At 44.6% G+C, this 27,748-nt stretch overlaps 1 protein-coding gene across 2 annotated transcripts in view; it reads left to right on the top strand.

The window, feature by feature from the left end:
- rnf213a (ring finger protein 213a) overlaps window positions 1-27,748 on the top strand; it is a 61,719-nt gene that overhangs the window by 19,387 nt on the left and 14,584 nt on the right. For both annotated transcript variants that reach the window (XM_055898543.1, XM_055898544.1), the window contains exons 18-56: window positions 780-953; window positions 1,220-1,372; window positions 1,547-2,160; window positions 2,733-2,892; window positions 3,116-3,333; window positions 3,455-3,592; window positions 3,838-4,002; window positions 4,175-5,459; window positions 5,584-5,765; window positions 5,905-6,060; window positions 6,161-9,778; window positions 9,996-10,120; window positions 10,223-10,336; window positions 10,431-10,555; window positions 10,687-10,809; window positions 10,929-10,987; window positions 11,970-12,123; window positions 12,462-12,603; window positions 12,809-13,000; window positions 13,299-13,429; window positions 14,043-14,200; window positions 14,406-14,618; window positions 15,206-15,393; window positions 15,690-15,810; window positions 17,454-17,554; window positions 19,054-19,236; window positions 20,065-20,234; window positions 20,339-20,441; window positions 20,562-20,676; window positions 22,233-22,437; window positions 22,979-23,175; window positions 23,464-23,586; window positions 24,148-24,258; window positions 24,540-24,782; window positions 25,349-25,424; window positions 25,533-25,567; window positions 25,696-25,796; window positions 26,082-26,238; window positions 27,378-27,552. In XM_055898543.1, coding sequence (XP_055754518.1) covers window positions 780-953; window positions 1,220-1,372; window positions 1,547-2,160; window positions 2,733-2,892; window positions 3,116-3,333; window positions 3,455-3,592; window positions 3,838-4,002; window positions 4,175-5,459; window positions 5,584-5,765; window positions 5,905-6,060; window positions 6,161-9,778; window positions 9,996-10,120; window positions 10,223-10,336; window positions 10,431-10,555; window positions 10,687-10,809; window positions 10,929-10,987; window positions 11,970-12,123; window positions 12,462-12,603; window positions 12,809-13,000; window positions 13,299-13,429; window positions 14,043-14,200; window positions 14,406-14,618; window positions 15,206-15,393; window positions 15,690-15,810; window positions 17,454-17,554; window positions 19,054-19,236; window positions 20,065-20,234; window positions 20,339-20,441; window positions 20,562-20,676; window positions 22,233-22,437; window positions 22,979-23,175; window positions 23,464-23,586; window positions 24,148-24,258; window positions 24,540-24,782; window positions 25,349-25,424; window positions 25,533-25,567; window positions 25,696-25,796; window positions 26,082-26,238; window positions 27,378-27,552 — 10,803 coding nt within the window. The remainder of the gene's footprint in view (window positions 1-779; window positions 954-1,219; window positions 1,373-1,546; window positions 2,161-2,732; window positions 2,893-3,115; window positions 3,334-3,454; window positions 3,593-3,837; window positions 4,003-4,174; window positions 5,460-5,583; window positions 5,766-5,904; window positions 6,061-6,160; window positions 9,779-9,995; window positions 10,121-10,222; window positions 10,337-10,430; window positions 10,556-10,686; window positions 10,810-10,928; window positions 10,988-11,969; window positions 12,124-12,461; window positions 12,604-12,808; window positions 13,001-13,298; window positions 13,430-14,042; window positions 14,201-14,405; window positions 14,619-15,205; window positions 15,394-15,689; window positions 15,811-17,453; window positions 17,555-19,053; window positions 19,237-20,064; window positions 20,235-20,338; window positions 20,442-20,561; window positions 20,677-22,232; window positions 22,438-22,978; window positions 23,176-23,463; window positions 23,587-24,147; window positions 24,259-24,539; window positions 24,783-25,348; window positions 25,425-25,532; window positions 25,568-25,695; window positions 25,797-26,081; window positions 26,239-27,377; window positions 27,553-27,748) is intronic.

Here is a 27,748-nt window from a genome sequence, read left to right as displayed (position 1 = left end):
GCTGTACTTCCGTCAGTCTATTTGCTGTACTTCCGTCAGTCTATTTGCTGTACTTCCGTCAGTCTATTTGCTGTACTTCCGTCAGTCTATTTGCTGTACTTCCGTCAGTCTATTTGCTGTACTTCCGTCAGTCTATTTGCTGTACTTCCGTCAGTCTATTTGCTGTACTTCCGTCAGTCTATTTGCTGTACTTCCGTCAGTCTATTTACGGTACTTCCGTCAGTCTATTTGCTGGCTGTACTTCCGTCAGTCTATTTACTGGCTGTACTTCCGTCAGTCTATTTGCTGGCTGTACTTCCGTCAGTCTATTTGCTGGCTGTACTTCCGTCAGTCTATTTGCTGGCTGTACTTCCGTCAGTCTATTTGCTGGCTGTACTTCCGTCAGTCTATTTGCTGGCTGTACTTCCGTCAGTCTATTTGCTGTACTTCCGTCAGTCTATTTGCTGTACTTCCGTCAGTCTATTTGCTGTACTTCCGTCAGTCTATTTGCTGTACTTCCGTCAGTCTATTTGCTGTACTTCCGTCAGTCAGTTTAAGCTGCTGTATGGTCCCGAAAGACTCTCCTCTTCTGGCCGTCTTTGGCCATCACTGTGTCCCAGCCCTGGTGATGTTTTTGGAGTTCAATTGTATGTGGTGTTTTAATAGTTTTTGTGATCTCAATGAGACTTTTCTGGTTTCAAATTGAGAGTCCTGTAACTGCCTCAAGCATTTAACCCATCTTGTTTCAGTATCCAGCTGCTTTTACCCCATATTGTAATGTAAATCCTATGTGGTTTTAGGTGCAGATGAAAAGCTGATTGAGCAGCTCTCTGAAGAAGCCAGGGACAGGATGGCCGTAGCTATCTCGTCCTTCACTGCCATCTCCAACCAGCTGGTCCACGGAAACATCCGGATCAAACTGCTCAACTCCGTCTTGGAGAAGAGGGATACCTTCACAGAGCTGCTGAAAATAGGTAATGAAAGGTTGTGTTTTTTAGGGTTGAGAACGTTCATTACGTTTCCATCTTTTTCAGAAATCCTGGTTGGAAGATTCTTTCATTTGGGAAATCCTCAACCGGGATATAAAAAAATTATATTTAAACTTTTGGAACATTTCCATAATTTTGCAACCCAAGTTCTTTGTTCATATGAAAGGATTTCATAATATCGATGAAGGCTGTCTTTTTTTATTAGTCTTAGTGCTGTTTGCTTATGAAATGTATGTTTGATCTAAATGCAGACTGTCTTTCGGAGAATGAGCGCTACAAGGACAGCGCCCCCATGAAAAGGCTGCTAATGTGTAGGCAGGAGGAGGTGAAAGCTGTCTACCATGAGAAGGAGCTGGTGGAAGTCCTGCTTACTATGAGCCGCAAACTACAGGAACATGTCGTAGGTAGGTGTGTTTGTGTGTGTATTCGGTCAAAGGTCCACACAAAGCTGCTACGCAGGTCTGTGTTTGTGAGAAGTCAAATGGGTGAATGAAAGTAAAATCTTTTGAGGGACGGTTGCGTTTGGCCAGTCTGATCAGTGGTCCTAATTGTTTTCATGCTTTATCCCTCTGTTGCAGTTCAATTTGAAGGCTTGGAAGCAAGACTTCAGACCAACATTGAGGCAATGACCCTTGACCAATTCATGGAGGTCCATGCATTCGATCAACTCTCTTCTCCAACGGACGGTGTAGTCACCTTCTTCGAACTTGAGGACGACGTGAGAGAGATGGCAGAGGTTCTGCACAGATTTAAAGACAGCTACATCTTCAAGTTGTGCTGGGAGACACAGGCCCAAGACCTTGCCAGAGGAGATACATATGATGAAGAACCTGAGGAATCGGTTGACTACTTTGTAGGACCAGTCGAGATACACAGTGATATTTTTCTTCCTTGCTACGCGAAGTACGATAAGATCTACAAATGCCTGAAGAACGGCAGCCTTCGGCTCGAAGAGGTCGATACTCTCTTCAAGGCCTACAGGGGCAAGTACGAAGAGCTGGCGCAGGACTTTGATATCATGTGCAGAAACGACAAGTCGGATAACAAACAGTGGATCCAGAGAAGGGTGCAGCAGATTGAGCAGTACCACGAGCTTCACCTGGCTGTGGAGTCTGCTCAGGTCATCATGTTGGTCAAGCAGACGCTCAACCTTCAAGGCAACTTCCAAGTCCTGCAGACACTGCTAGAAGTTGTGAGTTGGTGTGAATTTCCATTTAATTTATTTATCACGGGTATAAAACAAATGTCAACTTGTTTTGAGCACATTCACTGACGTAGCTAGCTAGCTTGTTACCTTGGTAATAAACTTATTCTAGCCAGCCAACTGTCCTAAACTACCGCTCAAACAAAAAATGTTAGCAAGTTTGCTTTTGCCACTAGGCAACATTGTATCAGCTTTCTAGCAACTACTGTCCTGGCCACCACTGCTGAAAATGACAGTGCTCGTCTCAAGGTGGTTTTACAAATTAATGCTAGCTAGCTCACAAACTGCATCGCGCCGATGTCGCGCTACACTTGAATTAAAAAGGTCATTTACGTTTGAGCTGACACCCGTGGCGTTTACCATAAATATTATCTCGTAGAATGTCAAGGACATTGTCAGGTGCGCTGTCGGCGCAGTGTGATTTGTTTGAATCCTGGCCAAAGTTGCCAGGATGTGTGTTTGGTTTTCTGTATGGAACTAAACCAATCAGAACCAAGTATTCAGCCAGTACTGGTAGAACAAACAATACTCAAACAAATTCTGTATTTCTCTGTTGTCAGACGCATGAGGACTTTAAGAGGGAGCACCTGGATCGTATTGACAATGACCTGATGCAAACAAAGCTGGTTCTGGTGGACATCACAGAGCCCCGCAGACTGTGTCTCCAGGAGCTCGGCCTCAGGAAAAATTTTGTTATCTGGGTTAAAGAGGCTCTTGAAGGTAAATTGGGTGATCATCTTTACCTTCAGGAGACTAACCTGTCAGTAATCAGTCACTAACTGTATCTATTGAAAATAGACAGTCATGTTTCGTGTAATTATATTTAATGTGATTATCATGAGGTCTCATGTTATTTGTTATACTGTATCTGAACTGCTTGTCTGCCCATTGTGGGATAAATGTAGTGCTATTGGATTAATCAGTCTGTTGTGCTCTATTCCAGATATCAACGAGCTTAAAGTGTTTGTTGACCTGGCTTCCATCTCTGCTGGGGAGAATGACCTCGACGTGGACCGTGTGGCCTGTTTCCATGATGCTGTCCTGGGTTACTCTCCGATGCTGTACGAACTGAAGCCAGACTCCGGTTTCCAGGCCTTCAAGGAGGTGCTGAAAAAGCTGTGGAGGGCATTGGATAATGACAACAACCTCCCAAAGAAGCTAGTGAGGAAGTTTTATGATATTTAACTTACTTTCAACCTACCTTAAATATGCCAAAACTTCAAAAAGTTTCCTATCCCTTTAAAAGCGGAAAACTACCTGACTGTGAATGTCCTTATTGCAGCGTGACACAGCGCGCCACCTGGAGTGGTTGAAGACTGTGAAGGACAGCCATGGATCTGTGGAACTATCCTCTCTCTCCTTAGCATCAGCCATCAACAGTAAAGGGATCTACATCATCAGTGCCCAGAACCAAAAGAAGGTAGGCCTGAAAAACAATCCATAGAATATACAGTTGTTAGTTTCAACCATCTTTAAAAGTATCAGCTGTTACTCATGTTCATTTTAGCCAGATCTTTGTTCCAACTGATTTACCGAAGCTTTGAAGTTCGGTTAAAACGTTTACCAATCCAGTGTGTAGAATGATTCTTCAGTGGATTAGAATAATTATATCATAGTTCTACAGTGCCATGCTTCAACATAATTTTTGTCTTTTTTTCTTTCCAGTTGAGCCTGGACACGGCCCTGAAACTGCAGATCCCAGAGGAGCACGACGAGGGCCATGAGATGCGCCGTTACTCCCTGGAGGACCTGAGGGAACTGCAGAACAAACTCATGCTCATGTCTGGGAAAGGCGACCAGGGCCAGTGTGAGGTGGACCAGTTTGCAGAGGTACTGTAGTGTTTTTCTTTCTTTAATTGAACCTTTTCTTTAACCATGCATGTCAGTTAAGGTTGAAGCCTCTAACTTCAAGGTGAGCTTGGTAGTCATATAGTTATAGAAGAGAGGAGCATTTGGAATGGGCCGTTATAAACAAGGATTCACTTTGTGTTCTTTTCCTCAGGTTTTCGCCAGTGTCCAGAGGCTAGCTGTGGCATTCATTGCCCTGTTCACGGCAGGGAACCCCCTGTTCAGACACTGGGAGGCCAACATCAACTGTAGTTCCCTCAGCCAAGACGCCGGCATCTTCATGGACTTCAACCTTGGCAGCATTGTCAGTGAGATTATGGTGGATGGCAGCATCGTGGAGCAGCTTCCTGAGCTGTGCAGGAAGATGGAGAAGTGTCTGAAGTACTGGAACGACTTCATGGACAAACAGAGATCCCACAATTACTACCTGAGCTACTACACTGCCGAGCAGATCGTATACCTGTGCAGTAAGCTGACTCAGCAGAATGTGTCGAATTTGGAGGAACAAGTTCTCATGATGCTCTCCTTTGTCAAACCCAACTGCACAGCTTCCAATCTTAGGCAAACCTGGCACACACTGCAATACGAGATCCTCACTAACCCACCTGTGCAAAATGAGGACGTTGACTTCCAGACTTTTGTTGAGGTGCCGAGCGGTGTACAGGGAGGTCTGGATTTCATTGGAGAGTTGAATCTCTCTTCAGACAATCTTCCAAGTCTTGTGGAGCATATTAGCGGCTCAGGAAAGTTGGACTTGATGTGGAACGCCTACATGAGAGACATGAAGTGTTTCCTCCCAGACACTCTCGACGTCCGAAGCTTCGGAAGACTGCTAGAAATTCTGGCCAACATAAGTGATGAGAATGAAGGAGACATGACTGATGAGAAGAAATACAAAAGCATTGAAAGATTGATGCCCAAGGGCCTGGCTATCGGAAGTCCAAACCTCATAGTTTCCCCACACGACGAGATCCTGACGTCTTGCATCTCCATTTACATGAGCAGCAAACACGAGCCGCTGCCCACATACGACGAGGTCCTATTGTGCAACTCCTCCACACCTTACGAGCAGGTGGAGCTGTTCCTCAGACGCTGCCTCACTGCCTGCTACAGAGGAGAGAAGATTTACACCATGCTCTACGGCGATCAGCTGAGCTACGAAGTCAGCTCCAAGGTGGAGAGCTTTTTCCAGCGAATTAAAATGCAGAGCAGGAAGGACTACAGGCTCGTGATCATCTGCAGCTCGGACAGAGAGCATGCCTACCTTCCCTCGGCCTTCAGCCAGTACAGGTTACACATGGTGCCCCAGGAACCCCTGAGCAGCATCCAGAGATACCTCAACAAACACTACACGGTCCCGTCAGATCAGAGCAGTGCTGCTGCTGTGTTCAAGGACAGAATGTTTGTTGGAGTTGTGTCGTCCAGTAGAGCTGGAGTTGGTGAGTATGTTTGGCCTTCAGTTTATGTATACTCCTGTGTTGATCATTGAATTGGTGGTTTGATATATCCTACTTATCCGCTGGATTTATTCTTAAAATACTGACATGTTCTTCACACTTTCAGGTAAGTCCCTTTATATCAAGAGGCTGTATGAAAAACTGAAACACTCCACCAAGAAGCCGTCACTGCTGAAATGCATCCGCTTGATCGAGCCAAGGGTTGATGAAAATGTTATTGTTCAGTCCCTGCTGACTACCCCCAAGTCGAAAGAGCTCATCATCTTCCACTTCGATGTCACATCTTCGGTAAATATACTGTAGCCTATTGGTCATTATTATTTGTTTAGTGATAGTTTAAACTATTTTTTGATAGAATATTTATCCATGTAGATTCGTTTTGTGATATTTTGATGAAATTCAAATTAAAAAAATGTTTTATCAACAGGTGCGGAAAGGCCTCTATGAGTTTCTCTTTAAACTGTTGGTCTTGGGATATTTGATGGATTCTGAGGGAAGGATGTGGAAATGCAGCAACAAGCAGCTTTATGTCATTGAGATCCTACAGTCAACAGTAAACTTGCCCAGAAATGGCCCAAGAGCGGTAAATATTTAGTCTCTTGATGTTAAATCCCATACATTTTGATTGTGATAAGAGAAAAGCACACTCACACTTTTGTTCCTCACACTTTATTTCTTTACAGAATGCAAGTGCCAACTCCACATTCCTGGATGTGTTCCCAAATGTCTTCTGCCGCCCACCAAAAGAGGTTCTAGATCAGGAAATGAGGATGCTGGAGGACCCCTCCGTTGTAAAGCTTGAAGACCCATTCATGGATGACAAAGAGTTCAGGAGTGAAGCATACCAACGACCCTACCAGTATCTGACGCGTTTCCATAATCAAATTGACCTGGACACCTTCATGTACAATGGGGTGGAAGGCACCTATGTAGAATGTCTACAGATGCTCTTTATGTTCTGTGGCATAATGGACCCATCGTGGGCCGAGTTAAGGAATTTCGCATGGTTCCTAAACCTTCAACTACGAGACTGTGAGACGTCAGTCTTTTGTGATGCCTCTTTCACCGGGGACACCCTCCAGGGATTCAAGAACTTTGTGGTGGACTTCATGATTCTGATGGCCAAGGACTTTGCCACACCGTCCCTCAGTATCTCTGACCAGAGCCCCGGGAGGCAGCAAATGGACCTGACTGGGGTCAGCGACGAAGACTTGGCACCCTTCCGGATCAGAAAGCGATGGGAGTCAGAACCACATCCGTACATCTTCTTCAACGATGACCATGTGTCCATGACCTTCATTGGCTTCCATCTTCAGCCCAACGAACAGAACTCTGTTGACGCCATCGATCCATCCACAAGAAGGGTGATCAAAAGAGACATCATGTCCAGAGAGCTGTATGAGGGTCTAAAGCTACAGAGAGTCCCTTTCAATATCGACTTTGACCAACTGCCCAGAGGGGAGAAGATTGAACGCCTTTGCAACGTCTTGGGAATCCAGTGGCCTCTTGATCCTGACGAAACGTATGAGCTCACCACTGACAATATACTGAAGATGCTGGCCATCCACATGCGGTTCAGGTGTGGCATCCCAGTCATCATCATGGGGGAGACAGGCTGTGGGAAGACAAGGCTCATTAAATTCCTATGTGAGCTTAGGAGGAGCGGAGTGGCCACGGAGAACATGAAGCTAGTCAAAGTTCATGGTGGAACCAGCTCAGACATGATCTACACCAAAATCCGGGAAGCAGAAGCCATTGCGGTCACCAACAAACAAGAATACGGCTTTGACTCTGTCCTCTTTTTTGACGAAGCCAACACCACGGAAGCCATCAGCAGTATCAAGGAAGTCCTCTGTGATAATACAGTGGAGGGAGAGTGTTTGGTGCCCCATTGCGGCTTGCAGATCATCGCCGCATGCAACCCTTACAGAAAACACACTGACGAGATGATTCAGAGGTTGGAGTCTGCTGGACTGGGATATCGAGTCCGAGCTGAAGAGACTGATGAGAAGCTGGGCTCCATCCCTCTCCGCCAGTTGGTATACAGAGTCCAGGCCTTGCCCCCCAGCATGATACCTCTGGTGTGGGACTTTGGCCAGCTCAATGATCACACTGAAAAAATGTACATCCAGCAGATTGTCCAGAGGGTGGTTGAGACCAACACGATCGATATACTATACACCAGGTTGATCGCGGAAGTCCTGTCTGCTTCGCAGAGGTACATGCGGACAAGGAAAGACGAATGTAGCTTCGTAAGTCTGAGGGATGTAGAACGTTGCATGCAAGCCTTTGTGTGGTTCTACAAAAACCATGCGATGCTGCTTGCTGAGCTAAATCATTATCAGAGAAATCAAAACGCAGAGAGGAGTGAGAGGAACCAGAGGGAGCCAGAAGCAAGAGACCCAGTCTTGTGGTCTGTAGTGATGGCTCTGGGAGTATGCTATCACGCCTGCTTGGAAAACAAGGACAAGTACCGACAGAGAATCTGCAAATACCTCACTGAAACCTACACCCCATTCAAAGTGATGCAGGAGATCTCCCTCATGCAGGATCTCCTTCTGAGCGGAGTGCCCTTGGGGGAAACTATTGCACGAAACAACGCTCTGAAAGAGAATGTCTTCATGATGGTTGTCTGTATAGAGCTTAGAATCCCCCTCTTCTTGGTGGGGAAACCTGGGAGTTCAAAATCTCTGTCTAAAACCTTGGTGGCAGACGCCATGCAGGGCCAAGCCGCACACTCTGACCTCTACAAAAGGCTTAAGCAGATTCACCTGGTGTCCTTCCAGTGCAGCCCTCACTCCACACCGGAGGGCATCATCAACACATTCAAGCAATGTGGTCGCTTCCAGGAGGGGAAGAACCTGAAGGAGTATATATCTGTGGTGGTGCTGGATGAGATTGGCTTGGCTGAGGATTCTCCCAAAATGCCCCTGAAAACTCTCCATCCTCTGCTAGAAGAGGGATGCATCGATGATGAGCCACTACCTCACAAAAAGGTTGGATTCATCGGCATCTCCAACTGGGCTTTAGATCCTGCGAAGATGAATAGAGGCATTTTTGTCTCACGTGGCGACCCCGACGAGAAAGAGCTGATTGAGAGCGCTAAAGGCATATGCTCGTCTGACACAATGATTTTGGAGAAGGTCAGGGATTTCTTCCAACCCTTTGCCAGGGCCTACCTAAACATCTGCCGTAAACAGGGGAAAGGTTTCTTTGGTTTGCGTGACTACTACAGCTTGATAAAGATGGTTTTCGCAGTGACCAAGGCTTCCGAACAGAGGCCTAGTGCAGAGAAGATCGTGGAGGCGGTCCTCAGGAACTTCAGTGGCAGGGACGACGTGGATGCAGTCACAGTCTTCACCCAAAGGCTCCAGAAGATACAGATCAACCTGAATCTGGAGAGCATCAGCACCATAGATCTTGTCAGACAAAACATTTCTGCGATTGGCCAGGAGGACGAGTGCCGCTACTTGCTTGTTCTGACCAAGAACTATGCAGCACTACAGATCCTGCAGCAGACTTTTTTCTCTGAGAGCTGCCAGCCAGAGATTATCTTCGGGTCTAGCTTCCCCAAGGACCAAGAGTACACCCAGATCTGCCGCAACATCAACAGAGTCAAGATCTGCATGGAAACCGGTCGAACCGTCGTGCTCCTGAACTTGCAGAACCTCTACGAAAGTCTCTACGATGCTCTGAACCAGTACTACGTCTGCTTGGGAGGACAGAAGTACGTTGACCTGGGACTGGGGACACATCGTGTCAAATGCAGAGTACACAAAGACTTCAGGCTCATTGTCATTGAGGAGAAAGAGGTGGTCTACAAACAGTTTCCAATCCCTCTCATCAACAGGCTTGAGAAGCACTATCTGGACATCCATACAGTTCTCAAGGAGGAACAAAGAGCAGTTGTTGTGGAGTTGGAGAAATGGGTTGGGCAGTTTGTGGCCCTCAATAACCAACACTCCATGGCCCCCCAGACATACAAGTACCTACCTCCTGACGTTTTCATTGGCTACCATTCCGACACGTGTGCTTCGGTGGTCCTCCAAATGACAGAGAAACAAAGGGGAGAGACAGACATTTCCGACCCCCAAAGAAGAGTCCTGGACGAGGCCAAACTGATCCTTCTGAACTGTGCCACTCCGGACTCGGTGGTTCGGCTGGACTGCACTGGTCTCCCCAGGGTGGAGAGTGAACATCTGGCCAGGATCTACTTTGAGGACCAGAAGCACAGCTCTTTGGCCGACTTCATCTTCTCTCACACTCAACAGGACGAGCAGTGCCATTCCTCCTTCACAGAGGTAACAATTTGTTATATAATTGTTTTACCACAATCAAATGTAGGCTTTCAATATTCCAAAAATTCTTAGTTTTTTCAGAAATCTTGATTGGGGGATTCCCGTAATCAGGAGGGAATTCTCCAACCAGGATTTCTGAAAACCCTGGCAACTTTGGGATATAACTCTTATTAAACGTTTGTTTATATAGTCCTATTTTTATTTTTTTTTACTTTCCAAGGTGACTACCTTTTCCAGACTTTTAACAGCATCAGATGTTGGACCACTGGAAGAGGTTGTGACCAATGTCGAGCTTCTCTCTCTTCAGCAGTTTGACACGGAGCACTCCTTCCTCAAGAAGATCAGGTTTGACACCTTTTAGTTCATCCTCATCATGCTTTATTGATTGTCCATTAGCCGTTGAGTTGAAACCTTTTGGTCAGGTTAAAAACATTGCTCTCTTCTTAGTCATTTCCTCACATCTGGAAATGGGAGAGAGAATACATCTGGCAACAAAATACTGATCATTCAGTCAGATTTTGATGAAGCGTCGCATAGTGCAAATCTCATTGCCTCCGCCAAGTAAGTGAAGTCCGGAATACATGTAATTTGATAAATAATACATTTTAAAAAACTAAATCGGATTATATCTAATAATTTATCTAATTAATTTCAGATATTCTGCCATCAATGAAATCAACAAATCAAGGCAAGAGGAGATGGGAGGCAAGGTCTTCGTCTACTTCATTACTAAATTGCCGAGAATGGAAGGAGGGACATCCTATGTCGGATTTCATGGAGGTGAGCTTATCGTTGGTTCAAACATTTTACAACTTTAGAACATGTTGAAATGGGATACGTACACAAAAGATCATCTGAGATTGAAAACTTTTGTAAAAAAAAACGTTTTCTTTTTTTGAAATCCAATATAGACCCCTGGAGGTCGGTTCATATTGATGACCTCAGAAGATCGAAAGATATTGTGTCAGATATCAAAGCCTTGAGAAACCTTACCATCAGTCAACTGTTTGAGGAGAAAAAGGATGAGCCTGAAGGTGAATGACCTTTTACACTCGTATTGATGATAATGGCAAAATGTCTTCGTACTGATACACTTCTTCATAAAAAATGACCTGTTGACATAGTTAAAAGAGCCTTCTATGTTTATGCACAGCTATGGAGGTAGATGACATGTACACTGAGACAGAGCAACAGGAACATGAAGACCAAACAGTGAGTTTTACACTATTACTTACCCGTCAGTGTTGTGATTGGCTGTGATATTTGCCTATTGATTTCTCTCGCCAGAGGGGCATCCGTTGTCAAAATGGGATTGCCTTTTCTGACTTCGTGGCCGTGTTATTTAGTGCAAATCGCAAATGCAATTTCCTGTTTTCTAAAATTTCACACTCAATTTCAGTTTGTGAGAAAACAAGCACTGAAATTGCACAAACAGCGTAGAAATCATCATATTTTTGGTTGAAAGATCCTATACGACAGGTCTACACTATTTAGCATTATAAACTGAGATACAATCTAATGCTTTAAAAGAGGATGCAGTTTTTGATGTTAGACTTTAACATTTTAATATTTAGGTGTTATTATTTGCTACAATATTGTTTTGGCATTCTGTATGATGGACTTCCTCTTGTAAAAGCCTTTTCCTCTTGCAGTGTTTTACAGTAATACTGCAAAAATTCAAATAAATCCTGTTTGTAGCACCATGTAAATATCATGTGTACATAACCCATGTGGTTTTACTGTACATAACCCATGTGGTTTTACTGTACATAACCCATGTGGTTTTACTGTACATAACCCATGTGGTTTTACTGTACATAACCCATGTGGTTTTACTGTACATAACCCGTGTGGTTTTACTGTACATAACCCATGTGGTTTTACTGTACATAACCCATGTGGTTTTACTGTACATAACCATGTGGTTTTACTGTACATAACCCATGTGGTTTTACTGTACATAACCCATGTGGTTTTACTGTACATAACCCATGTGGTTTTACTGTACATAACCCATGTGGTTTTACTGTACATAACCCATGTGGTTTTACTGTACATAACCCATGTGGTTTTACTGTACATAACCCATGTGGTTTTACTGTACATAACCCATGTGGTTTTACTGTACATAACCCATGTGGTTTTGGAACACCTTCCTCATGTTTCATGTGTCTTGACCATGTTCCTACTGCAGAGCTGGGGGAGTGTTGTGGACACCACGGCGCTGGTACGTAGCTGTGTGCAGAGTGCAGTGGGCATGCTCAGAGACCAGCTGGAGGGCGGAGTCCGTAGCACCAGGAGAGTGGAGATCCTGCTCACACTCCTGACTGACAACCAACAAATAAGAGGTAGGATAACTACTATAGTACTAATTGTTTATTTTTGGGGATTTTTAAAGTGACTTGGAGATTCTTCTTGTAGTAATAAGCGCTATATAAAATGAATCTATTATTATTGCTGTTTAGGCCAATTCTTAATAACTGTTTACCCATTGGTGTGCTATATCTAAGCTGTAGTGCGTGCTAGCGCCGGAGAAGTTTGAAAATTGAGAGACTCAATAAGGATCTCCATACTTCTCTGGCATTACCATATCCAAGCTTGCATGGATACAGCACTACAATGGGTCATCATTGACATGCACTCCATTCACAATGATACTACTCAGACTATGAATTGTTATGAACAGCTGAATTTCTGAGGACCGTGAAGAGACGTCTTCACTCGTTGCTGTCGACCCATGATGACAACACGCTCAAACTGTGCTCAAATAACTGGGTCATCAAGGAGGCGTCCAACATTGACGCACTGCAGGAAGGAGGGACATTCAGGTGAGTGACCACTATGATTTCAAAACCTCTTATACCAGTACAAATCCTCATTGTTTGCTAAATTCAAAGGGACTTTAAAGATTTTTAACTAACTCTTTAAGGGACATAAGATATTTTTGATTGGCCAAATAACCATACATTTTGACTTGCACCATATTGCCCATAAACAGCTCTACTAAACTGGTTTTCTACTTTTTTGTACCAGACACACCCTATGGAAAAGGGTGCAGGCTGTGGTTATTCCCTTCTTGGCCCAGCTGGTCTCTGTCATCGACCGCGACCGCAACCTGGACATTCTGCTGGACTCCAACTCTGGAGAGGCGGTTAAGAAACTCTGGTTGGACATCTTTGGGAACGACAAACTACTCGAGGTTCCCTACACAAGACTGGACCTCAAGTAAGTACTGTACTGTCACAGCAATGGTTATGTTGTTGGACTTGAGAGCATAGAAATAGAAAGACAAGAACAGACATTTCTAATCAAGTTGTTGTTCTGCAATGGGTGGACCGGCGGCCATATTGAGTATTCCAGTCAAATTACCATGGTCTGAGGGGCTTTGTCCCTTCTAGTAATTATATTTCTGTGTTCAAGACTAGAGATGCTTTCTTCTGTCAGCTCTGATTCTAGAATGTCAGTGAATCAACAACTTCCTCTCTCTTTCCACTCTATATTAACCCCTCCCTCCCTGTCCCAGTTCAGAGTCAAAGACCATCCTGGTCCAGAACTACATTGGGCTGGACAAGAACATCGGCTGCATCATGCCCTTCAGCTGGAGGATCAGGGACTACCTGGATGAACTCTGGGTCCATGCTCTCCAGCATGAAGGTAGTGGGTTATGACAATACCTCATACATCTAACTTATATGTCAGGGATCATCAACTAGATTCAGCCGAGGGCCCTTTTTCTTTTCTTTTTGAGTGGATGTTGGGGGGCCGGATCATAATTACAAATCATTTGTAGACTGCAAGAAGCCCAAACAGATATGTTTGACTAAAACATAATCATTTCAAACCTTGCTTATATTTGTATACAATCATATGTCTCTCTGTGTTGCGTGAGAATACTTTGGAACAAATTTCTTGAATTAAAATCACTTGGTGCTGATTTCCTGGTGTTTTTAAAGTCTTAAGTCCAATAATGAAAATACAAAAGTATTAGATTTTTTTAAAATTAATTAGTTTTATCTGAACTTTCGGGCCTCCAGTTGGGGAACCCTGTTATATGTTGTAACCAGGGGTTGTATTGGAGGATCATTCATTTATTTAGTGAATAGGGCATTACGTTTTGACCAACGTTCAGCATTGTTTTACTGCTACATCCCTGGTTGTAGTCTATGTGTTGTGTTCCATAATTCTTCAGTACTAGGTCTCTATCTAGGAAGGATGTTATTTTCTCTTCATTTAACCTAGTTATGGTGTTTCCCTCTGGGATGTTCAGGTCACACTCAGGGCCAGTTTGAGGAGTTCTTTAGGAAGACCCCACTGGGCCGCTACATCTCAGAGGCAGACCCGGAGATGCAGGCTGAGTTCTTCCACAGGTACCTGCAAGATTTCATCTCCATGACCATGAGTGTGACCTGTCAGGAGGATCTGCAGGTAATGAGTTTCCTTCTTTTACTTTCAACATTTATATAATGATGTCATTAGTCTGTTTTTATGGATCCCAGCAATCATCATCCTGACTGGACAGTCCTGGCTAGATAAATATGAATTGAATTGTTATTTCAAGGTGTTAATTATTAGTTTGTGTGTGTGTGTGTGTGTGTGTGTACGCATCCATACATCCTAACCAACCATCCAGCTCCTTTGCGGTGCCTTGACCTGTTGTGTGAACGAGCTGCGGCTGCGTCACGATGACGTCATGGGGAAGGAAGTGACCTCGCTGCCCTGGGTCCACGCTGCCTACCATGAGTTTAAGAACCGCCTGCAGAACCTGTCCAGGATGATCAGCATGGAGCCCCAGTTGGCCCAGGTCCTCCGGGGGAACACACATGCCAGAGAGGGGGATGAGCTGGTCAGTATTACTGGGAAGCTACACTGGGGCGTTGGGGAAACACTATGTTCTATACCAGCTGCACTGGAGTCCTAACTGTTGGCGAGCGCAAGCAGAGCCGCGATGGTTCTAGGTGTGAAAATGTTGAAATTAAAACCAGGAGCAGGACATTATGAGCCGTCCTCCCCTCAGCAGCCTCCACTGAAGTCTAGTATAGCAGGCCAGTTCTGTGTTAAAGGCATTCTTCATTTTATTTCAAACAATGATACTTTTGTTTTCTTCCAGTCTTTGAATGCTGGTAGAGATGAAATGTAAGGTAAATATTTGCGTTTTATCTCAAGCATAGGGGAGATGCTTGCTGGAATATCACTCCTTTATGCTGTGTGGCTTGTGTTGTATTGGGACACATACTTGTGTTAATATAAACCATTTTCAGGAACAAGGATATCTTCAGTATATTCCTCTGCATTGTGTCATTTTGCATTGACCATAGCCTTGTGTGCCTGGCATCTATGTTCTCCTCTGCCAGGATGCGGATCAAATGTGATAACGCCATGTCTAGCTACATGAGACTGCGTTACCCCTCAAAGCATGCGTTAACTCCCCAGGTGCTGGACGTGTATGCGGCCGTGGCCTGTGTAGAATACCTGGAGCCCCAGGCCCTGGACACGGACGGCCAGCGGCTGGTCTGGCTCAGACAGGTCAAGAGGCTCCAGGTTCCCATCGAGTTGGTCTGCTCCGAGGAGAATCTGAGACACTATAAGGACAGGAGCATGGCCATGGTCCACAGAGTTCAGTGAGTTAACAGGGATTCTATTCAATCTCAATGACAGGAACATGAATGGCGAGGTTGACACAGTGACATTGACATGGCCGGTATATAAACTGACTCTATTTATCAACTGTTGTTTTTTGTTTGTCGAATTGTCCCTTCAAAAGTCCCTTTTATTTAAATTAGATTTAAAATAAGTGTAAAGCTGTCCAGTCATCTGAAGGGCAGTTTTGTATTATTTGGTAGCTGCTAAAACTTTAGAACAACAGAATGCCAGTTGTATTATTTTGTGTGACTTGTTTGTTTTGTTGTTCCTGTAGGACCGGGTGGAACCGCATCGTCACCTTGTCTCTGTTTGTGGAGCACATGTTACTGGGCATCGAGGCGGTGGAGAAGAAGCTGAAGCCTCTGGTCTTGGAGCACACCAGAGGGTTGTGCCAGGTCAGTGTGGTCTGGGGTCATATCTAAAGGAATGCTGATGTCAATTGAGAATCTCCATCAAACATGATTTAAATCCAGGATTGGGCTTATTCTGTCTGGGAAACCGCCTTTTAGTGTATGCATAGTACTGTATAGTGGCGCAGCGGTCTAAGGCACTGCATCTCAGTGCTAGAGGCTTCACTACAGACACCCTGGTTTGAATCCAGGCTGTATCACAACCGGACGTGATTGGGAGTCCCATAGGGCTGCGCACAATTGGCCCAGGTTTGGCGAGTGTAGGCCGTCATTGTAAATAAGAATTTGTTCTTAACTGACTTGCCTAGTTAAATAAAATGGTGCCCTTCAGTGATCTATTTTAGTCACTGTATGCGGAGGTAACCACACCACTCCTCTGATTTGCCTGGGCTAATATCAGAATAATATACTGAACAAAAATATAAATGCAATATGCAACAATTTCAAAGGTTTTACTGAGTTACAGTTCACATAAGGAAATCTGTCTATTGAAATAAATTAATTTAATCTATGGATTTCACATGACTGGGAATACAGATATGAATCTCTTGATCACAGACACCTTAAAAATAATGTGGGCATCAGAAAACCAGTCAGTATCTGGTGTGACCACCATTTGCCTCATGCAGCGAGACATCGTCTTTGCATAGAGTTGATCAGGCTGTTGATTGTGGAATGTTGTCCCACTCCTCTTCAATGGCTGTGCGAAGTTGCTGAATATTGGTGGGAACGTGAACACGCTGTCGTACACGTTGATCCAGAGCAGCCCAAACCTGCTCAATGGGTGACATGTCTGGTGAGTATGCAGGCCATGGAAGAACTGGGACACTTTCAGCTTCCAGGAATTGTGTGCAGATCCTTGTGACATGGGGCCGTGCATTATCATGCTGAAACAGGAGGGGATGGCGGCGGATGAATGGCATGACAATGGGCCTCAGGACCTCGTCACGTTATCTCTGTACATTCAAATTGACATTGATAAAATGCAATTGTGTACATTGTCCGTAGCTTATGTCTGCCCATACCAGAACCCCACGGCCACCATGGGCACTCTGTTCACAACGTTGACATCAGTAAACCGCTCACCCACACGATGCCATACACGTGGTCTGCAGTTGTGAGTCCGATTTTGAATGTACTGCCAAATTCTCTAAAACACCGTTGGAGGAGGCTTATGGTAGAGAAATGAACATTACATTTTCTGGCAACAGCTCTGGTGAACATTCCTGCAATCAGGATGCCAATTGCACGCTCCCCAAAACTTTTGACGTATGTGCCATTGTGTTGTTTGACAAAAGGCCACTCTAAAATGTGCAGGTTTATTGTCTCCAGCACAAGGTGTACCTGTGTAATGATCATGTTGTTGAATCAGCTTCTTGATATGCCACACCTGACAGGTGGATGAATTATCTTGGTAAAGGATAAATGCTCGCTAACAGGGATGCAAACAAATTTGTGCCCAAAATTTGAGAGAAATACGCTTTTTGTGCATATGGGAAATGTCTGCAATCTTTTATTTCAGCTCATGAAACATAGGACCAACACTTTACATGTTGAGTTTATCTTTTTGTTCAGTGTCCATTTTCCTTTCCTTTCAAAATGGCATTTGTTGTCTTTGTTCTATCAAGATCCTGGAGAAGGACTCTGACCTGAAAATGAAGAAGCCGTTTGAGGCAGTGATCGGTATACTGAAAGCCTGCAAAGACGGAGCAATGGAGTGCATTTTCAGGTACGGATTCCCTTTCCTTTCTCATCTTTCTGGAAGTGTATTTCTATTGGAATCCTGATCCAGCAAAGCAGAGATTGGCTGGTATTATACCACAAAGGAAGCATATTGCTGGATCATGATTGGACTCTGACCACTAAAACCTCAGGGCCTTACTTATAGTGGGTATAAACAAGGACCTGGACTTTTTCCTGGTCACATTCACATAACAAAGAAAAACTCAGGGCCTTCATTATAGTGTACAGTCGTGGCCAAAAGTTCTGAGAGTGACACAAATATTAATTTTCACAAAGTCTGCTGCCGCAGTTTGTATGATGGCAATTTGCATATACTCTAGAATGTTATGAAGAGTGATCAGATGAATTGCAATTAATTTCAAAGTCCCTCTTTACCATGCAAATGAACTGAAGAGATAGAGGAGAGCGGTTCAATTGTTGTGAAGAAGGCTTCAGGGTGCTCAAGAAAGTCCAGCAAGCGCCAGGACCGTCTCCTTAAGCTTATTGAGCTGCGGGATCGGCGCACCACCAGTACAGAGCTCAGGAATGGCAGCAGGCAGGTGTGAGTGCATCTGCACGCACAGTGAAGCGAAGCCTTTTGGAGGATGGCCTGGTGTCAAGAAGGGCAGCAAAGAAGCCACTTCTCTCCAGGAAAAACATCAGGAACAGACTGATATTCTGCAAAAGGTATAGGTATTGGACTGCTGAGGACTGGGGTAAAGTCATTTTCTTTGAGAAATCCCCTTTCCGATTGTTTGGGGCATCCGCAAAAAAGCTTGTCCGGAGAAGACAAGGTGAGCGCTACCATCAGTCCTGTGTCATGCCAACAGTAAAGCATCCTGAGACCATTCATGTGTGGGGTTGCTTCTCAGCCAAGGGAGTGGGCTCACTCACAATTTTGCCAGAGAACACAGCCATGAATAAAGAATGGTACCAACACATCCTCCGAGAGCAACTTCTCCCAACCATCCAGGAACAGTTTGGTGACGAACAATGCCTTTTCCAGCATGATGGAGCACCTTGCCATAAGGCACAAGTGATAACTAAGTGGCTCGGGGAACAAAACATCGATATTTTGGGTCCATGGCCAGGAAACTCCCCAGACCTTAATCCCATTGAGAACTTGTGGTCAATCCTCAAGAGGCGGGTGGACAAACAAAAGCCCACAAATTCTGACAAACTCCAAGCATTGATTATGCAAGAATGGGCTGCCATCAGTCAGGATGTGGCCCAGAAGTTAATTGACAGCATGCCAGGGCGGATTGCAGAGGTCTTGAAAAAGACTTATGAAATGCTTGTAATTATACTTCAGTATTCCATAGTAACATCTGACAAAAAAATCTAAAGACACTGAAGCAGCAAACTTTGTGGAAATTAATATTTGTGTCATTCTCAAAACTTTTGGCCACGACTGTATAACTAGTGTCTAGCTCTATAATTTTAACAAACTCAGCGTCCTGCATGCTGTATGCTTAACTTGCATACCGATATCTTGTCCGTGTCCAGGTTTGGCCTCCAGCCGTGCCCTGTGTGTATGAGCGACCCCCATGACCCCCTGAGCCTGCCGTGTGACCACATCTACTGCCTGGTCTGCATCAGACAGTGGCTGGTCCCAGGTCAGATGTTCTGTCCTCTCTGCATGCAGGCTGTGCCAGACGACTTCGCTCTCAGGCCCTCTGAAGACATAAGGTGAGGGCGGACCCTCATGTTGATTAGTACATGACTAAGGTTATTAGACATACTGATGGGTCTGTTTGTTATCTGAAGAAGATAACCTCATGGAAATAACTCTGACTTTATTGTGATTTAATCCTATTTTAGTGTTCTATTGTTGATTAAGCTTCAATTCATTCATTCATTTCCCTGCCATTCATTAGTTTCACTGCCATTCACTTATTCATTCATTAATTTCACTGCAATTCATTAATTACGCAATACCGTTTTTTTGTATGCATTTTAGGCTCACCAGTTTTAAATGCTTTCATACTGTTAGGTTCTAAATTAACCTTGTAAAAACTCATGGACGATTAGTAAAGCTCAAACCAAGTTTACAGCTGCATAAGACAAAGACATATTTCCACCAGTGGTAGTATATATACCCTAGTTTGGGTGGAGTCTCCTCCTTCTCTTTATTGCTAGGCAGGAAGTTAAGTGATGCGGGCCATAAACTGTTCCTTCTCCCTTAATGTGACCTGACCCCCTTCCTCACTAAACCGCATCTCTCCACCCTCCTGCAAACGTGATTGCCTTCCATTTACTCAATACATTCCAAACTGAATTGCCTCCGCCATATGCAGTCCTCCTACAGATACCCATTAACTTCTGGTGTAGAAACCAGACTATGGCGCTCAATATTTCAATAGGATACCTGATAATTAACACTATTTAAAGTTTAGAGTCAGAACCCATCAATACTGTAACGGAATGTAATTAAGTATGTAATTAAAGTAATTAAGCATGTGTCGGTTCATTGCATTGTTTGTTGGTCACTGTTGTGTCAATCATGTTATTACACAGAGTTCTGATCAACCAGACAGCCCGCTTCAGGAAGCAGTGCAACGCCTTCTTCATAGACCTGGTCTCAACAGTGTGCTTCAAGGACAACTCTCCCCCCTGCAGTGCCATCATCCTCCACCTGCTCTCCTTCCTCATGGTGGAGGTCCACTCTGTGCCCATCATCAGAGGTGGTGAGTGGGTGGAGATGGGGGTGTGGGCGGTGTGTGGGCCACTGTGTGTTTGTCTTGTTGTGTGTGTGTGTTGTTGTCCTCACAATCCTCTTCCTCTTTGCCAGCTCATCGTCAGATTCTGACCAAGGCCCTCTCTCCCTTTGACGACTCTGTTGACAAAAACCCAGTAGTTCGGTCGGTTGTTCTCAAACTCCTGCTCAAATACAGGTGATTACGTGACTAGTACTGCTAGACTACTCTTTCATTCATGATTATCTTGTAATCATGTATATCAACATTTTTCAAATGCCCCTCACCGTTTGATTCAATTCATGTTTGTTTTTGAAGCTTTGATGACGTGAAAGACTACCTGCAGCAGCACCTGACAGCAGTTGAACAGAGCAACATCTTGGAGGAATCAGACAAGAAGGAACTGTATTGTCTGTATATCAACTGTCTGGAGGTAGGTGTACATATGGCCCATTGAATGGAGGTAGGTGTATATATGGCCCATTGACTCATATGTCTGGAGGTAGGTGTACATATGGCCCATTTGAATGGAGGTAGGTGTATATATGGCCCATTGACTCATATGTCTGGAGGTAGGTGTATATATGGCCCATTGACTCATATGTCTGGAGGTAGGTGTATATATGGCCCATTTGAATGGAGGTAGGTGTACATATGGCCCATTTGAATGGAGGTAGGTGTATATATGGCCCATTGACTCATATGTCTGGAGGTAGGTGTATATATGGCCCATTTGAATGGAGGTAGGTGTACATATGGCCCATTTGAATGGAGGTAGGTGTATATATGGCCCATTGACTCATATGTCTGGAGGTAGGTGTACATATGGCCCATTTGAATGGAGGTAGGTGTATATATGGCCCATTGACTCATATGTCTGGAGGTAGGTGTATATATGGCCCATTTGAATCTACAGTAACATTTATGTGGTTGGTGTATGTAAAGAGTTATGCATCAGTAATTGTTGGTGTGAAGAGATATCGGCTAAGTACATTGACTTGACTGTTTGGAGTTGATACAAAATCCTAGCCTTAAAAGTAATACATAGTGTCATGCTTGAAACTCAGTCTTTACTGATGTGGATTTAGTTATGTCAATGGCTACATGTGCTATTTCAGTGAATAATGCTATTTCAGTGACGCGTGCTATTTCAGAGGTAGGTGCTATTTCAGTGAATAATGCTATTTCAGGGATTTGTGCTATTTCAGTGAATAATGCTATTTCAGGGACTTATGCTATTTCAGTGACGTGTGCTATTTCAGTGAATAATGCTATTTCAGTGACGCGTGCTATTTCAGTGAATAATGCTATTTCAGTGACGCGTGCTATTTCAGTGAAATAATGCTATTTCAAACAGCTACATGTAGAGTTTTTGCATTGTAATTTCAGAAAATGTCCATAATATTCTATCTGCAGTAATAGTGGAATGATAGTGTTTCACACACAAAATAGCATTCTAAAATGCAGACTTGCTATTTGACAACAAAAGCCAGATGGGAAAACTGCACTCTCCCTCTTACATCGAAGTCACTAAAAGGCGTGGTCATCTCCTCATCGAGCACAACGAACAATGGCAGACTGGGGCAAGCGGCCAATGTAGAAATCGCTTTGTCATTGTCTGGTTACTGAAATTCCATGCTCAATTTCAGTATATGTGAGAAAACAAGCACTGAATAGTGTAGGGAATCATTGTACCATCTAAATCACTGTGAAATATGTTTTCAATTACCAAAACTATTATTTTTACGGCTGTTTTGAAGTTGATGGACGTAACTGAAAGTAAAATAGTCTTGCTATCAAGGATCCTTGGGAAGTCAGATGGCACTAACCTCTCCACCGTGTTGTGGGGAAATGGGATGCGGGGCAGGGGAGGGAATTGTTTATATTGAGCCTAAGTGTAGTTGCAGTTCACCAAGCTTCTACATGTAGCATCTTTCAGTGAAATGCTTTTTCAGTGACATCATTGTCACACCCTCCTCTCCATCCCAGGATTCCATGTTTGAGCGGATGCAGTGCCACACGGCGGCGGAGCAGCAGGCCTGCATGCAGGATGAGAGGGTCTTCCTGGGGGACTTCCTGCAGTTGGATGCCGGCCACGCAGCCACCGTAGAGTACCTGCAGCAGGTGGCCAGGGTGCGCATGGGGCTGGACAGGGCTGCAGACCTGCTGGTCCACATGCTGTCTGCTGCCACAGGTACGTACGTCATCCTGGATCCTGTTCAGTAGGGTACAACTAGTATTGGGTCATTTCAAGTAGTCTGCCAGTATCACTCCATTTAATAAAGTTTTTTTTCTTCCATTTTGTTCCTATTGAACACTACCCTTGTTTCAAAATGATACTTGCTGGTGTAGGTCAACTGTCGTACAATATATATCATTGATTTGATAGACTATTCAATGATTTAATTAATACAGTAGGACGGCAGGTAGCCTAGCGGTTAGATTGTTGGGTCAGTAACTGAAAGGTTGCTGGTTTGAATACCTGAGCCGACAAGGAAGAAAATCTGTCGATGTGCTCTTAAGCAAGGCATTTAACCTTAATTTGCTCAAGGGGCGCCATACTACTATGGCTGACTCTGTAAAACAACATATCTAACTTCATCTATCCAGTGTATGTGACTATTAAACCTATCTATTTAAAAAATGAGTATATGTTTGCCTAGATATCCTAGTCCTCCTCTCAATCAATCGTATGTGTTCATGTGACGCTTCCCTCTCCCATTATGGTCCAATAGGATCGCAGGAGGAGTCTCCTAACGGCGTTGCGGCCTTCCTGACCAGTGTGGTAGAACTGTGTAGACGCAGCGGGAATGACTGGTACCGGGTCTACCTCATCCGTAAGATCTGCAGCCAGCGCGGCGTGGAGTTTGTTCAGACACTCCTGAAGGTGGCTGACATCCGGTGGTTGTTCCCTGCTGAAGTTCTGCAGCAGGTAATGGTGGCCATTTTGTCTTTCTTTATAGGAGAGTAATGTAGGGAGCAATAAGATGTCAGTACCAAGCTGGAAGTGGTACAGGGATAGTCAACCTTTTAGCTTAGGGTGTTCTTATTCCATCCATAATGTTTTTAAGTTTGAATTTGTTAAATGGGTATTTAATATCTAGAACCTCATGGCTAGCATTTTTGGAGTATTTTACAAAGTATTCCTGTATTGATGTGATGATATAAAACATATTTCATACCATTTTAACCACTCTTGCTCTCTTCTGTTGTCCTTCAGAATGAAGATGGCAGCCAGATAGACCAATATCTTGTGTGTGGAGAGCATTACAAGACGATCCGAGATGCTGTTGCCAAGGCAATGATGGAAGGCAAACTCGAGGGATTGGACAACGCTTGTGAGGTATTGTTGTAGTTCTACTTTACTTCATAACTGAAACACCTGCAGAACATTTTGCATAAGCTTGTGATTTGATTTTGCTTGTTCATTTGTATGTTCTTTCTATCAGATATTCTGTTTTTAAAGTGTTAAAGGCCCAGTGCAGTCAAAACATGATTTTCCTGTGTGTATATTTCCACACGGAGGTTGGAATAATACTGTGAAAGTGATGATAAGGCCCTATTAGTGTGAGAGCTGTTTTTCAGCCTGTTTTGGTGGGATGGAGTTTTGGCCTTCCATGGTGACATCACCATCCAGTAAATGAGTTAATAGACCAATAAGAAAGAGTTCCAAATCTCTGCCAATAACAGCAAGTTTTCAGTTTTTCCATCCCCACTCAGACCACTCCCCTCAGACAGTCCGAGCAAAATTATTGCTTGAGAAATTGCTCTGTGTTAAGAAGCTATTGTTTCTTTTTGACAATTTTAATTAAAAACAATCATAGTAAGGTACTTCATTGTTACCAATAAATTATTTTGATATTGGGGGATAAACACTGCATTGGACATGTGTGTGTGTGTGCAGGGCTGTAAATGTCCTCCACAGAAGAAGGCAGTCTACCTGCTCCTGGCCCTGTTCAGAGAAGTCACCTCTCTCTACAGATCAGCCAATGACAGCTTCCATCCTAAACCTGTGGTAAGAGTCCTTATACAAAGACAAAATACTGTGACGTAGTCCCAATTCTCTCCTTCCTACCCTTCACTGATTTGAAAGAAAATGACTGATATAAGACATATGGTGGAAACTCCTACTAGCCCATGTCACCACCAATCAAATGCTTTTAGATTTGCGGGAAGTAGTGAATGAGTACACATATCAAGAGAAAGGAATATTATTTTCTGTCTCCTCAGCTTCCATACTTCACCTGTCTCTTTAACAGTGTCTTCACACCTAAATCTAACACTGTATCCCTCCAGCAATGCCAGGCCCTGTTGGCATTCATCCAGGCCTCCAAGGTGCTGGTCAGCCCAGAGGTGAGGGCCTTCGCCCAGGCCCTGGTGGCCAACCGGCTGGGGCCCCTGGAGGTCCGTCCCGGGGCCTCTGGGGCCCAGTGTGTGGTGGTGGAGCTGAGCGTTCACCTGGCTGCAGTGCTGCTCTGTGGGAACCAGGGTCTACTGACGCCCCTCCAGCAGCTGGCACTACTTCCTGCCAACATGCAGGTGGGAACACTGTAGCTGCTGAAACACTGTTTCCTATGTAGTGCACTACTTCAGTTTTGATTATAGTCCATAGGGTAAGGACTAGTTAAGAACTCCCCTCACCTGGTTGCCAAGGTCTTCATTTGACATGAATAGAAAGGAAATAACAAAAACCAGCTTACACACAGTCCTACAGGAATTTAGTTTGACAACCCTGGTCTGGAAGGAATCCAGGCTAAACCCTTTTCACACTACTGAGCCGAGCCAAGCTGTACTGGGCTGGCCTGGTATGCATTCAACACTTAATAGAATGGTGCTGAAAAGGTAACCTGTGAAAATAAATATCAATGCCAGCGCAGTATGGTTTGGCTTTGCCCTGTAGTCTGAAAATGGTTGGTTGATTAATTATTAAAATCCTTAAAAAGGCCTATCCACCACATCAGTGAAGTATCAGTCAATACAGTCCGTAGAAAGCAACAGTGTTCAACACATTAACGCCAGTGACTTATCTCCAGGGTGGTCCTAGTATCCCGTTCTGTTCATGTATAGTCCAGCTAACATTGATGTTTGTTCCTGTGTGTCTATAGAGAGCCTTCCTCCCCACCATGCCAGAGGACATGCTAGCAGTGGCTCACAAAGCTATGGGGCAGCTGCAGTGGTACTGTAAGTATAGTAATGGCCACAACAAAGGATGTGTGCATTTTGAAAGATTTAGCAGATTTAACTGTCTAAAATGTGAAGTCGTCAAGCTTTTCTTCTGCTCTTCCACAGTTTGTCCCAACAATCACCCGTGCACCATCGGTGAGGTACGTAACATTTGAGTTTTGAGTTTATTCTGAATAATCTTATCTTTGGCCCTAACTTTCAGTTTAAGTACTGTTTCTCAGAATCTCTCTCTCTCTCCTACCAATCTGTCTGACCCCTCTAACCACAGTGTGGCCAGCCCATGGAGAGGAGTCGCTGCCTGGACTGTGGCCTTGAGATTGGAGGGGACAACCACATAGCAGTCCCTGGCTTCCAAGCCGTTCAGATTCAGTGAGGAGGATTTTTATGGAATTTCTAAAAGACAGTTGATAATGGCTTGAGCAGGTGCTGCACTGTGCAGACTTCGGTTCAAACAGTATTTTATTTTATAAAAATTGTTTAGCTGTGCTTGATTGAGCTGACCTGGCACAATGGAACCAATGGTATAGTCCCCAAAGTACACACCCCGCCCATCTGGTCATCCAAGCAGGCTCATACTATTTGAACCCAGGTCTGGTATCATGACAGCACTGGAGAATGGAGAAAAACAAATGTGTTTTTTCCCCTTCTTCACAGGGGTGACCGCACCCAGACCGGCCACATCCTGGGAGAGCCCAGGCGGAGAGACAACCTGGACATGCAGGACACCAAGAACATGTCCCCAGTGCCCTTTAACCTGCTGCGCCTGATCACACACATGGCCATGCTGCTAGGGGCCAGCAGTCACCCCCAGGTATGTACACTAGAGCAGGGGTTTTCAAACGTCTCCTTGTGAACACACAGCTCTTCCATGTGTTGGAACTATTCCAGCGTTAACACACCTGATTCAACTGATCAACGAATCATGCCAGCAGCATACCACCCTGCATACCACTGCTGGCTTGCTTCTGAAGCTAAGCAGGGTTGGTCCTGGTCAGTCCCTGGATGGGAGACCAGATGCTGCTGGAAGTGGTGTTGGAGGGCCAGTAGGAGGCACTCTTTCCTCTGGTCTAAAAAATATCCCAATGCCCCAGGGCAGTGATTGGGGACACTGCCCTGTGTAGGGTGCCGTCTTTCGGATGGGACGTTAAACGGGTGTCCTGACTCTCTGAGGTCATTAAAGATCCCATGGCACTTATCGTAAGAGTAGGGGTGTTAACCCCGGTGTCCTGGCTAAATTCCCAATCTGGCCCTCAAACCATCACGGTCACCTAATAATCCCCAGTTTACAATTGGCTCATTCATCCCCCTCCTCTCCCCTGTAACTCTTCCCCAGGTCGTTGCTGCAAATGAGAACGTGTTCTCAGTCAACTTACCTGGTAAAATAACGGTAAAATAAAAATAAATAAATAAAATAAATCAAGCATTTAGTGCTCTTGAGTGGCGCAGCGGTCTAAGGCAATGCATCTCAGTGCAAGAGGCGTCACTACAGTCCCTGGTTCGAATACAGGCTGTTTCACATCTGGCCGTGCGCACAATTGGCCCAGCGTTGTGGGTATGGCCGGGGTAGTCCGTCCTTGTAAATAAGAATTTGTTCTTAACTGACTTGCCTAGTTAAATAAAGGTAAAAACATTTTTTACTTATTTTTGTTGATAAGGTGAATTAGAGTTAGTTCAGGGCCACAACAACTAAAGTGTGAAATGTCTGAGGAGGTTGAAAACCACTGCACTAGAGGTACCTGCTGTACATGGATGGATGGGGTCATTGGTTTGACTGTTTTCCAGTGGTGACCGTTACATCTCTTGAAGGACACTTGCCTCAAAGGAGTCTCTTGATCTCTCTCTTTTTCTCTCTCTCTGTCTCCGGCTCTCTCTCCTCACTCTCGCTCTCTTTCATCTCCACTCCCTCCCTTTCTCACTCCCTCTACCCTCCCCCTCTTTCTCTCTCTGTAGGTCATCGGTGCCATCATCAAGCCCCCAGTGCCCGACCCCGGTGCGTTCCTGTGGGCCCACCTGTTGAAGGACATGGAGCAGGTGACCAGGTCGCTGGGCAAGGGGTCTGACGACACGGTCAACACCGTCCACCTGGTCATCAGCAGCCTTCTGGAGCCCCACCAGCCTGGCCAGTGTAAGAGACCAGAAACACCTCCATGTCCTCAATAGGTTTACAATCACTAAAAACAAGCATCGCCTTAGGCCGCTAATACTGTCTGATTTATAAGTCAACTAAGCATGCTAACGGTGCTATTAAATTAGCCATCCCTTATTAAAGTTTTAGAATCATATGTACATTCTTTACCATTATTGTTGTTGAATCATTGTCT

Source organism: Salvelinus fontinalis, chromosome 34, assembly GCF_029448725.1.
Source record: "Salvelinus fontinalis isolate EN_2023a chromosome 34, ASM2944872v1, whole genome shotgun sequence".
In the NCBI taxonomy this organism is placed as follows: Eukaryota; Metazoa; Chordata; class Actinopteri; order Salmoniformes; family Salmonidae; genus Salvelinus; species Salvelinus fontinalis.
Note: the sequence above shows the minus strand (reverse complement) of the source record. Positions and strands in the feature narration are given on the sequence as shown.